The sequence below is a fragment of the Homarus americanus genome, unplaced genomic scaffold (genome assembly GCF_018991925.1).
Source record: "Homarus americanus isolate GMGI-L3 unplaced genomic scaffold, GMGI_Hamer_2.0 scaffold23578, whole genome shotgun sequence".
Taxonomy (NCBI): domain Eukaryota; kingdom Metazoa; phylum Arthropoda; class Malacostraca; order Decapoda; family Nephropidae; genus Homarus; species Homarus americanus.
This window is the reverse complement of record NW_024733231.1, coordinates 3,999,711-4,012,794: the sequence shown is the minus strand read 5'-3', so window position 1 is coordinate 4,012,794 and position 13,084 is coordinate 3,999,711. Positions and strand designations below refer to the sequence as shown.

General features: G+C 36.7%; 1 protein-coding gene across 2 annotated transcripts; it reads left to right on the top strand.

The window, feature by feature from the left end:
• The first annotated feature begins 352 nt into the window (after positions 1-352).
• Positions 353-11,708, top strand: LOC121869562 (ubiA prenyltransferase domain-containing protein 1 homolog). 2 transcript variants are annotated; one of them, XM_042370958.1, is made up of 2 exons: positions 353-556; positions 1,283-11,708. In XM_042370958.1, the coding sequence occupies exon 2, from the start codon at positions 1,300-1,302 to the stop codon at positions 2,242-2,244; it is 945 nt and encodes a 314-aa protein (XP_042226892.1). In that variant the 5' UTR covers positions 353-556; positions 1,283-1,299; the 3' UTR covers positions 2,245-11,708. The 2 variants fall into 2 exon arrangements, with proteins under 2 accessions (XP_042226892.1, XP_042226893.1); XM_042370959.1 differs by lacking the exon at positions 353-556 and adding an exon at positions 613-683.
• Positions 11,709-13,084: the final 1,376 nt, after the last annotated feature.

Sequence of the window (13,084 nt, the reverse complement as noted above, 5' to 3'; positions counted from 1 at the left end):
AGTTCTTTGTTGGTTTAATAAATTTAGTTAATGATAGTACAATAAGTTAATTTGATTTAATAAAAACTTTTTATATGATTTTCTTATATTTGTAAGCGATTATATATTAGACAGCTTTAATGTATAATTGAATACTGTATTTAAGTCACACGAACACTTCCTAACATATTCATATGCTTATATAGTCATTCATTAATAATCAAATTATCTAAAATAATTACATAATTACGAAGACAATACGATAATTGGCAATCAGTAAAAGTGTAGAATAACCAAACAATACTTACTGCCCAACCAGATAGGAAGACATGATAAAATACGGTTATTATACGGTTATGTTCTATAATATATCAATCAGTCCAATAACATGTACAATCATCTAAAGAATTAAATAAGAACACATCTAATAAAACACAATATAATACAATGTGGATAATTTAGCAGTTGGTTCAGTGTTTACATCGTTTAGAAGACGCCCAGAAAGTGACCCCAACTAACCATTATATATTTAACCCAATTTACCTGGGATAGAGACTTCCAATTATCATGATTACAGGTAAGACACGTGTGTTTGATCATGTTGGTGGGTGATATAATGTAGGGGGTTATATATGGGGGGGGGGGGGTGATGTGGGCCGGGTACTGCAGCAGGAAATGCCGAATCTGCTTTCCGGAGTTTACAGGTGGGTGAGTGTGTATCAACTACCTGTGGTTTGATTAATATCTTATCTCATTGTCTAGTTTACAGGTGGTGTGGGGGTGTACCAGCTGTCTACCTTAACCACCTGTGTTGTAACGTATTGTATAATGTCTAGTTTACAGGTGGTGTGGGGGTGTACCAGCTGTCTACCTTAACCACCTGTGTTGTAACGTATAATTATGTCTAGTTTACAGGTGGTGTGGGGGTGTACCAGCTGTCTACCTCAACCACCTGTGCTGTAACATATTGTATAATTATGTCTAGTTTACAGGTGGTGTGGAGATGTACCAGCTGTCTACCTTAACCACCTGTGTTGTAACGTATTGTATAATTATGTCTAGTTTACAGGTGGTGTGGGGGTGTACCAGCTGTCTACCTCAACCACCTGTGCTGTAATGTCTTGTTCACTGTTGTTCATAAAGTAAAAAATGGAAAATTGACTAGTGTAGATGAAGTTTTACTCATTTAAAAGGAATAGAAATTACCAGGGATTGTAGTTCTAACACTTAATTCTCTTAGTTTAGTTTTATTGATGAACCTTTTTATTTTACATTATCTAAGAACATTTGGTGTTACTTTCAGGGAACTAGACGACCACAATGATGAATGGCAAGAGTTCAACACCAGAGAAGAAGAGGCGCGGTTCTCCTCTCATGAAGTTATCAGCGTATGTACTGGCTCTTCGGCCGTGGTCCTTCAGTGCCTCCCTCATGCCGGTGATGTTAGGGTGCACTCTAGCCCATAAGGCCACGGGAGAGTTCAGCCTCGTCGCGCTCATTACCACGGCGCTCACGGCTCTCTCGGTGCATGCGGCCGGTAACGTTGTCAACACTTACTTTGACTACGTGAAAGGAATCGATAGTAAGAAGAGTGATGACCGGACCTTAGTAGATCAGTTACTCTCCAAAGACGAGATAGTTACGCTCGGTGTCATCCTGTATTCCATCGGGTGCGCTGGATTTGTTATTCTGACCATGGTAACGACTGTCCGCCTGGAACACTTGGCATTGGTCTATTTTGGAGGACTGTCGAGCTCATTTTTATACACGGGCGGAATAGGCTTCAAGTACATAGCTTTGGGTGATGTTATGATTCTCATTTTCTTTGGGCCCATGACTGTGCTGTTCTCTTACATGGTCCAGGCAGGACACGTTCAGTGGGCCACCATTTTATATGCTATACCTCTTGCCTTAAACACAGAAGCAATCCTCCATTCCAATAATACCCGGGACCTGGAGTCTGACAGTCAAGCCGGGATCGTGACGCTGGCGATCATCATCGGTCGAACGGCCTCGGAAGTTTTGTACGCCATTTTTCTCTTTGCCCCGTACACGATGTTTGCCGTGTGGGGCATGAAGTACTCCAGCATGCTCTTCCTCCCACTCATCACAATCCCTGAGGCCTTCAGATTAGAGAGGCATTTTAGAACAGTGGGCAAAGAGACAATACCAAAGAGGACTGCTAAACTAAATGCCTGGCTCGGGTTTCTCTACGTATTAGGATGTGCTTTCTCTGACCCTGCAAAACTGCCTTATATTCTCTGATTTTGTAATTACTACATCTTGAATATTTGTAGTTTTATGGTATAAGATTTCAGTAGGCAGCCATTTTTATTCGAGTGATTGTGTCTGTGGCCCTTAACTTTATTATTTATTATATTTTTATAGTAATGATATGCCTTAGACAATACTTAACTCAAGAACCTTGTCAACTAATGCAGTACAGTACCTGTGTCTCTTGTCTTGTAGGTGATGGGCATTAGTTATAAATGTTAAATAATTATATATACAGTACAGTATATAAATCCTGTCAAGTGAAAGTTTTGTACTACAGATTATGTCTGGAATCTTCACAGTTATTTTATCTTTCTTTTATGCTTGACAGATTGGCAATATACACAGAAGGTGCAGGTACTAGACTGGAAAAAAGTCCTGTCAGTCCTCCATCACATTCATAAAACTGTGACTCTGAGACATCACACATTGTTGGGCCCAGAGGCGGCACACAGTGTTATGTCTGGGATGCTCAGGTTCGTGGATGAGACGGTCGACTGACGGGACCTTCTCTGTGACTGTACATTACTGTAGTGTAGCTGGAATAATAACCCTTTTGGCTCTCTTAATTATTTTGGGGTGGATCTGATACATAATTCACCTGTGAGGTTCAGGTGTTTGTAACGAAATGACCTTTGTACAGGTATATAAGTGATGCATCACTGGGTGTAAGAAGCTGGCTTATTCTTTTATTGTATTTATGATGTAAATACGGGCAGATCCTCATTTACAAGACTTGAGTTATGAAAAACTGAAGTTAGAAATTCCCTCCCCCAAGTTATGAAGAAAAATAGTTATTATTTTCTCCCAAACAACAGTGAACATATGCTAAATAATGCAGTTTTATTTCACTAACTTCATTTTTCTCTAACACTCACCAAGTTCACAAATAACACTTCCAATATGTCATCATTCTCTTTGATAATTTTGACATGAGAACTTCTTCAGGAAGTGACCTCTAGTAAATCTGACTCTGTCTGTACAACTAGCACTGTACCTGTATAGACAATGCCATTTAATTGTAACATACATCCATAATACAGTACTGTAACATGTTGATCTGGCGTTATGTAATGTACTGTACCTCAGACAAACTTACTTTAACTTACACTTTTGATTCAATGTAACAGGTGTAATTTTTTTTTATTTGTTAAAAAGTTGAAAAAATAAACAGAATTTCTCATAACTTATACTGTATAGAGATTGATCAGGGCTGTATAGTATAGTTAAAGTTATAGAATGAATATAACAGATCTAATTGATATAAAAAGACATGATATTAAACTGAATCTCCCACTACAGTACAGGGTATACTGAGTTAAACTGAATCTCCCACTACAGTACAGGGTATACTGAGAGCGTTAAAGGTTCTGTTATAAGACACAAATTACACGAGGCTGTATATAATATAGCACGGAATAAAGGACAACCCAAAGTGGATAGAGATCAATAGATTCGGATACTGTTAGTCCTGAGGAGCCTTCGTTCTTGACCCCCCTCCCCAAGTGTGGATAACAGGATAACCCCACACCTGTTACCCCGTTCTGCGGTAGTTTTAATTTTGGTGTTAAAGAAAACGGGTGAAATCTGGAGCATAGGGTAAATTAAAAAAATCTGAAATTGAAAGAAAATAGGCGAACTCTGTTGAAATTATTGAATTGTCGTGTACCTACATAATTTTACTGACTAAAAATGATGTGTGTGCAATTAATTGACATTGTCTGTAGTAGCCCAAAAAAAGATCAATTTATTACAGCCTAGTTGTGATTGATTTATGCTAGGAAATATTAAGTTGTAAAATAATAGTTAACAAAAGATTACTACAAAAAAAAGTGCTAGTTTATCTGGATTGATGATTTATTGTCCATATTAGATATAATTAGAAATTAAGCTTGATAATGTTTTTCTTTTTTGTACGATACCTTCTTGCATTTCTTGTTTAAGTAAGATTTTAATTTTATTTGGGGGATACTGAACAATTAAATAAAAGCTGTTTGGTTACACTATGAAGTTCCGTTCACTTGTACGACAGCCCCAGAGTAGAACATTTGGGTTGTGAACAAATGAACAATAACGCATAGCAAGATATAATAGAGTAATGAGTAATTGCATGGGATTGTACCTATAATTACTTCAGTCTCCTATCATTAATAATATATTCAAGGTAGCTAATGGATGGTAATTATATTATTTATTTTTACGATGATTGAGTGAAAGAATAAATATTAACTTTATTAGTGTTTATAGAACGGTACTTAAATTACGCACGGTACTTAGAAATAATCCGGATTTGGCGAGACGTTTGCGGAAAATGTGAATCATCGTTGTGTAATCCCTGAAGACTTTTTCCCAATTCCCTCGTATTCAGGTTGTATATCCCAGCACAAAGAAAATTAAAAAAAAAGTTAAAAGATTGATAGTCATTATTACTGCATGAAAGACTAGAATACATTATACTGTATTTCAAATTAACGTATTGTATTTTTTTTGGGGGAGGAGAGGTGGAGTGTATTGAATGTATAATGTAAAGTCTTTGGTTATGCTCCTACCTGATGAAATATTAAAATGCTTATGAAACTGCTTATGGTATTTGTGTTTTGGATGCCAACTATAGCTAGGGAGGGGGCATTGATGACAGAATTGAGGGGGGAGGTGGGGGGATTTAATGACAGAATCGTTGCTTATTAGTGTGTTGGTCGTACTGTCTATTGACTAGGTGATTCATCTTTACTAAATGATTCTCGGTTATCGGTGGCAGTAGCAACTTTACGGATTTTATTTTTGTAAGCGTTATACAGTAAAATTTTAAGTATTTGTACATATTATATACACAAGTCAAATGTCCAAAGTGTTGCCAGTTAGTTGCCAGCCAATTTTAAGTCTTTTTCTTCTCAGTCCAAGATAATTATTAACTATTTATTACATTTCTCGGGCAATATTGATGGGATGTTATTTTCCAAGTGGTGTACCATCAGTTGACCGCTAACCAGGTCAATGTCACTAACCACATCAATGCCACACACATTAATCTAACCCTCTTTTTTCTTCCAATGGTAACTGTTTCATAGATGCGAGTGTTTTCCATTTACGTAGAGGAGAGGAAATAGCCGAGGCAACCGAGTAGGAGAAAGTTGAGAGAGAGACTGCTGTGTTTACTCCTGTACTGTAATAAAGAAACAGATCAGACAGTAATTACTAAGATGATGGCAAAGTCACTACTCTCGATATGTCGTCCCCATACAGGTGAAAGTTTATGGCAAATCGAAGGTTAATTTTGAGTTTGTTACCGTCTATACTGAGAGGACAGCCGAGGGATCCCCCTGGCCTCAGCCAATCAGCCAGTCATATCACGCGACTGTCACACTTCCACGCTCCACCCACCCGGATAAGTTTAACTACGATGAAATGTCGGTGAATACGGCATTTCTGCTTCCAAACATTTTCACTATCATTTGTCTCCTGTTTAAATATTTGCTTTAAGTGAAGAATTTATTTTGGAAGGAACGCATTATTTTTTGTTTACATTACATAGGTGGGAGAGCGACATCAGATTGGGCTAAGCCGGGGGATTCCTCCGTTATTATCCGGCAAGACGATCACCACAGGAAATAGGAGATAAATTGACTTGTTAGCTTGTTATTCATATTTTCTCTAATAAATAATTGTTGACATGAAACTTGACAAATGTTTACATCACTGAATTTAGAGACTCAAGAGTTACATATTAGTGAAAGTCCCACAGAGGTGAACTTTATAATCCCCAAGAAGTGTGCATCATGTTTATCACACTTGGGTAAAACATAACTTATGGCTTGTGTGTACAGTAAAGTATATATACAGCCATCACTTACCATTACTTTCAGTCGGAAGTTATAATAGTTTTATAGTCCAAGAGTTATGTTAATTAAGGCTAAATTTTATATCTTTTTACCACCTATGCCTGAAAATGGTTTATACGATGACTTTTTTCACCGTATGCAAAACTAACGCAGGCAATTATTTAAGTCGTTCGGCTTAAACTACATCGTTCAACATTACACCTACCGGTAACAACACAGCCAGAACACACCGTGCATTTAAGAACGGGTATATACTTGACGCTTCCTCACTTACGATAAATGAATGAGCACCGGTAACAGTTAACCACATATTAACCGTAACAAGGTAATTAAGAGATATTATTATGTGAATAGATAATCATTGGAATATTCAGGAATTGTGGCAATATTTAGGAATCATGATAATATTTTGAGGACATGGGAATATTTAGGTATTGCGAGAATATTTAGGAATTATGGGAATATTTAGAGGATTATGATATATTAAACAGGTAAATGAAGTTCTTACCAGGTAATACAGGTTAATTTACCATACATATGAATAATTACTTCAGTTTCAGCTGAAGGTCATTAGTACTATTTAATGGAGAGTTGTATTAACCCTCTGTGTATGGGATTTCCTCGTTAGCAAATAAAATCATTTGCCGTTAGCTAAATAAAATACTAAAAGTGGCGTCTCCGTAATGAAGCGGTTATAACTCTCACAAACTGAATCTCATCTTAATGTGTGTAATCAGATCTGGAGGTTGTTAAGAGCACTCAAGTGTGTAGTTAACTAATGGATCAATTAACAAGTTCAGAAACTATTGGTAATGAATAATTAATTCAGCTCAGGAGTGCATGAACCATCTGATGAAGAGGTAAAATTTGACTGTACACTTGTATTTTGTGGTACAGGTATTAGAAAATCATTTGACTCCACATATTGTATACTTGTAAATTATGGTATTTTTATCATGGAACTGTGTGGATTAACTTAGGACATGAGCCTATGGTAATTTAGGACATGAGCCTATGGTAATTTAGGACATGAGCTTATGGTAATTTAGGACATAAGCCTATGGTAATTTAGGACAAGCCTATGGTAATTTAGGACAAGCCTTTGGTAATTTAGGACACAAGCCTATGGTAATTTAGGACACAAGACTATAGTAATTTAGAACACAAGGTACTGTATTACAAATCATAAACCTAATTATCTATGTTTATGTAATTAATAACACCATGGACAGGAATTCTAAGAGTTATGACATCAACACTGAGGGGTAAATGAAGTGTAACTCAGCCTTACAGTTACTGCTTGAGGAAACACTATGATGAGGAGAGTAAAATGCTATCTTGGAACTTATTAATAAAAAGCTAAAAGATTAAACAAGAGGAGAGTTTTTACTTGTCAATTACCAACCAACAGGCTATATAGTATTGAAACTCCCGAGGTTAAAAAGTCGTAACCATGGGAACGCAAATTAGCTTTTCAATGCATGCAATGTAACAAATGGAACATCTAGCCAGGGGAGGTAACAAGAACATCTAATACATTATTCTAAAACACAAGAATATTTTACAGATTAATTCTCAAAACTGTAAGTTTTTATTTCTTCACTGTTAACTGATAATAATATACTGAAGAAGGTTGTACTGAAGGTCAAATGTTACCTTAATTTTACCTCTTGTACTCATTAGCACTGAGTTGGATAAGGCTGGGGAGTAATTCAGAAACCACCTCCGGGAAAATAATGACATAATTTCAGTCAATTACAACACTATAACTCTCCATGTTTATATATTATGGTTACCTCCATAATTATAAACAGTAAAACATAATAATACATATGTTATTACTTTTTGTTTAGTTGATATAACATAACAAAAAAATTGAAATGGTTATTACTACAAAATTGTCCTCTTTTTCTTCCATACAGGAGATGCCTTAATGAGTGAATAATAATAATATTATCTTAGGGAGAGGGAACACATAGTACAGTACAGAAGAGGCAGATCAAATTTTACTGTATTAATCTTTATGTCTTGTTCTGTAACCTACTAAACTGTATTACCTTAATCAAACACACAAGTACAGTACCCTCGTATGGGTCAAATTTGTCGTTTAATTTGGTTCACAGTGTTGCCGGACCACCCAAAGAATTGCTCAAAACCAAGTGACTACCAATAATTCCCATTCTCCAAAAACAGTTGAGAAATATTAATTCTTGAAGCCTTTTTAACACAGCGGTTGGAATTAAGAGCCACATACATTCCTCTAGCGTCTTTTCTCGCCTCGTAGGTAACTAAACACACAGAGCGATGGCGTTAGTCTTGCCATGGGGTCGCCACAGCCCTACTCTCATACAGTATAATGATACAGTATATTGTATTTCCTTTTAGGGTAGTCATTGAAATAAGCACATTCAGTGATAGTTAATCTGAATCACTTCCATATAAGATGTCAACTTCTAACAGGGTGTCTAAAAAAAAAAAAGAATACTCTACACTCTGTCATAGCGATCGCGTGAATGCTGGTACAGTATAACAAGGTATCAAAGCAGCAACGTTCTCCTCACTTGCCGATGAGCGACACATTGACAAGTGAGGATAATTTTGCCGTTGGTTCATATAATCGCCACAAAAATCAATGACAGTGTGTGTGCATTTTTTTTATTTTTTTGAGACAGTCTGTATCTTGGAGTTGGTGTTCTTCACTCTGGCTTTAAGGCTTATTCAGGGTTTTCTGCAGCTTAACAAGACTTGTAGGAACGATTAGTAGATAAGAATGTATAGTTTATTACGCAACTGTGCTTAGTGGTCGTTTACCGAGGTGTCTATGTCAACTCAATATACAGGGTGTCTCAGAAAAATGTATACACACACTGCCCTATATTTTCATGATTGTGTATATGTTGTAATACAAACATTCACACGATCTTGACAATTTTTATTTAGGTAGTGTGTATACATTTTTCTGATACACCCTGTCATACAGAATGTGCAAACAGCTGAAGTTAAGACAATAATAAATAAATATAAATACACAACTCCTCGATCCTGTGCTCAAAAACATATCACCTTTAAAACACGATCACCGTTCTAGGTCTCATGAGGTGCCCAAACTGTTTCTCCATCTTGAAATATTGAAGAATTTTTTATATTTACCTTTTTGCGGATTGGGGGGGGGGGGGTATTTTGGTACATGTACAAGAGTCTATAACCAAAATAAAAATCAGTTCATATAAGTGAGTTTCTAAAGTGTAAGTACATAAAAGTATTGTCAAGATTGTAATATAAATAAAGTTAGTCTTATTTTGTACAGTTTATATTTGTCCGAGACTCATTAAGACAGACTGTGGGAGCAGCTTTCAACCCAATCAGTAAACACTAGACTGTACTGTACATTAATCTGAACTCTGTTAATCAAAATGCTCTCACTTTCCAACTCCAAATAGCAAGATCGTGAACTCTATTTGTTTTTGTTTTCCTGTAGGCATTAACTTATTATAGACGGACTCCCCTCCTCTCTGCTAAATAAAATCATGTAGCATTAGTTAAAGGGTCAGTGGAGATAGTCTACTAACCCCCATGTGTACGGGATCGCCTCCGAGCTGAATAAAATCGTCTAACGTTAGTCAAGTAAAATATAAAAAATAGCGTCCCTGTAGTGAAGCGGTTAATAAAGAAAGAAAAGAAAACCTGATAAATAAAGCTCAGTACTGTATTATCGTGACGGTTGTATAGTGGTGGCAGTGCATGATACTGTCCACCGCCGACACTGTTGGCCATACAGCTGATTGATACTGTTGGCCACACAGTCGATACATTTGTCTTCCCAGCCTGAAACATAAAAAGTTTCCAAGTGAGGCGTAACTCTTACCAACCAAGAATTTCCTTTTATATTAAGCTTGTAGTCAACTAATACTATGTATTTTATCCTAAATCTACTCACATTATTTGCAACTGCTGTAAAATGTGTGTACGTGTGTCATCTTCCTTGTAAAATAATTATGCAAGCCGTGAAACTATTTTGTAATGGAGTTAAACAGACATGACAATTAGTATCCTATAAGGTGTTGAATAAGAGATGAATAACAAGTCTGTTAAGTCTCTCTCAGCCTCAACACTTCACTAGCATTTGTTTTAAATGTTATAGAAATATGTTTATTGTGAGTTACTTATGTCATATATGGTTCCAGATGCACCAACCACGGCCCAGGTTTCAGAAAACATCAATATTCCTGTCACCTGATTGGTTGATATTAGCTAAATATTACACTGAAACTCAACATAATTGGACACATTCACTTGGTACCACTACGTATTACATTAAAAGTCAACATTAATATATACATTCACTTAGTACCACTTAGGAGATAAATTTAATACAGAAATATTCATCGCACGAAACTTCACGAATCTGGGCCGTGACTTTTGACTTCCTCTGGTAACCTTGTGTGAGTCACTTCCCTGACCTTAGTTGACACATGTACACGATCTTGTCTCTTGGTTAATGGTGGTTTGTGTAGGGCTTGTGTCCAGATGTATTAATATTATTTGTAAGAGAATACATAAATAACCTGTATGAATGGGATATACATACATACAATAGTTATACATATCTATTCTGTTTATGTATTGTTTCCTGTTAATCTTATTTGTCATTAGAACAAAAGGTATTATTATTTTGATATTATGTAAAGGTTAAAAATGGATGACACTATTACTTAACACAAATCTGTTTATATGTCTCCTGTTGCCATCACCTGTCTCATTAATTAGTGAGAAATAAACAAGGTGCATGGATGACTATAATCAGCAGTAACTTAATAACAAATTATTGTACGGTTTAATATAATTCCCTCAATAATCTCCGTTCAATTGTCTTCAAAATTTAACTTGTAGTAATTATGTTCCTTACAAGAGTACGATTTTGTTACTTGTGATTCGTCAATATTTATGGGTGAGTGGATGTTTGGCCCATGGTCAGGTTAGGTCCTTACCACCCTGGCCCAAACATCCTTCATTTTTATTTATGTTTTGCACAGTTGAGGTCGCTGTAATACTTCAAGTATCGGTAAAGAAATTGATACATGGGATGATACGCTCGCTGGTAGCCCCATGGTGTCGCCGATATATCCGTTATTGTCGATATATCAAGTGTTTTGGAATGACTTGAAAAATCCCCATCCCAGCTTACTTCACCTAAACACTTCCTGATACAGATTTTGGTGTAGATCGGTTGAATACTTGTAGTACTGTATAACAACATTGTCCTGACTTGTAGGAGACTTCACACATCAACAAGTTAGGACAATGTTGCTGTAGGTAATAGAAACCTTTACACCATCTCTACCATAATCAGTGAGGTAGTGTGTTGACATTTTCCTGAGACACCCTTTGTTTAGTGGGACTCTAGGGCTGCCAGCAAGTGACTCAACCTATACATTATAATATAGCTTTATGGATTGTCTTAACTCTTGGTGTTCCTCATAAATACATATTTTTTTTTTGTCTTTGTACCTTAAAAAAAATCTTGGGGTCTTTCAGTATATTACTTTGAGAGTTTTTGATATTTAAACCATTACTTTGTGAGTTTGTTTTTATACAATAAAGGATAGATGATTTAAATTTGTTCGTTTTTCTTATTAACCCCAATGGAACGGAGACATATACTGTTTATGCCTTTTTATTGAAACGGCGACATTTATGCACTGTTGTTACATTCTTATATAGATAGTTAACATGACTCTTAGGTTGGAAAACCGTCAAGCTCGAGTGAATAACATGAACCACTGTCAGGTTAAATATCTTACTATAACTCAGCTTAACATTAACACAAGTCTTAACCTCAAGTATGACAAGTCTTAACCTCAAGCATGACATGTCTTAACCTCAAGCATGACATGTCTTAACCTCAAGCATGACATGTCTTAACCTCAAGCATGACGTGTCTTAACCTCAAGCATGACGTGTCTTAACCTCAAGTATGACAAGTCTTAACCTCAAGTATGACATGTCTTAACCTCAAGCATGACGTGTCTTAACCTCAAGCATGACATGTCTTAACCTCAAGCATGACATGTCTTAACCTCAAGCATGACATGTCTTAACCTCAAGCATGACATGTCTTAACCTCAAGCATGACAAGTCTTAACCTCAAGCATGACATGTCTTAACCTCAAGCATGACATGTCTTAACCTCAAGCATGACATGTCTTAACCTCAAGCATGACATGTCTTAACCTCAAGCATGACAAGTCTTAACCTCAAGCATGACAAGTCTTAACCTCAAGCATGACATGTCTTAACCTCAAGCATGACGTGTCTTAACCTCAAGCATGACGTGTCTTAACCTCAAGCATGACGTGTCTTAACCTCAAGCATGACGTGTCTTAACCTCAAGCATGACGTGTCTTAACCTCAAGCATGACGTGTCTTAACCTCAAGCATGACGTGTCTTAACCTCAAGTATGACGTGTCTTAACCTCAAGCATGACGTATCTATTATATCCGATTAATGATAAAATTAATTGGATCTTGATACTATATACCCCAGTCAAACACAACCATCTGACGCCTACGCTGGTACACGACAGAATAAACTTAACCCCGACACATTTTATGCTGTCGACTACCATTAGAACGGAACAAGCAACCCCTAGGCAAGAAGAATATGTTGTTAAACCCACCATATCAAACTCTGGGTGATCTAACTTCATGACTGGTTAAGCGAGAGTCAAAGCCATAGAGGATTAATAAGTCACATAGCATGGTAAGTGTATCAGTGATGTCGTCCAAACCACACACAAGACCATAACATTAGCCTTTGTGTACCAGCTGTTAGATTAGCCTTCCCCTGGGTGGTAAAACGTCAGGCTACAGTACTAGTTTCCTCCAGGTACAGTACTACAGTTTCCTCCAGGTACGGTACTACAGTTTCCTCCAGGTACTACAGTTTCCTCCAGGTACGGTACTACAGTTTCCTCCAGGTACAGTACTACAGT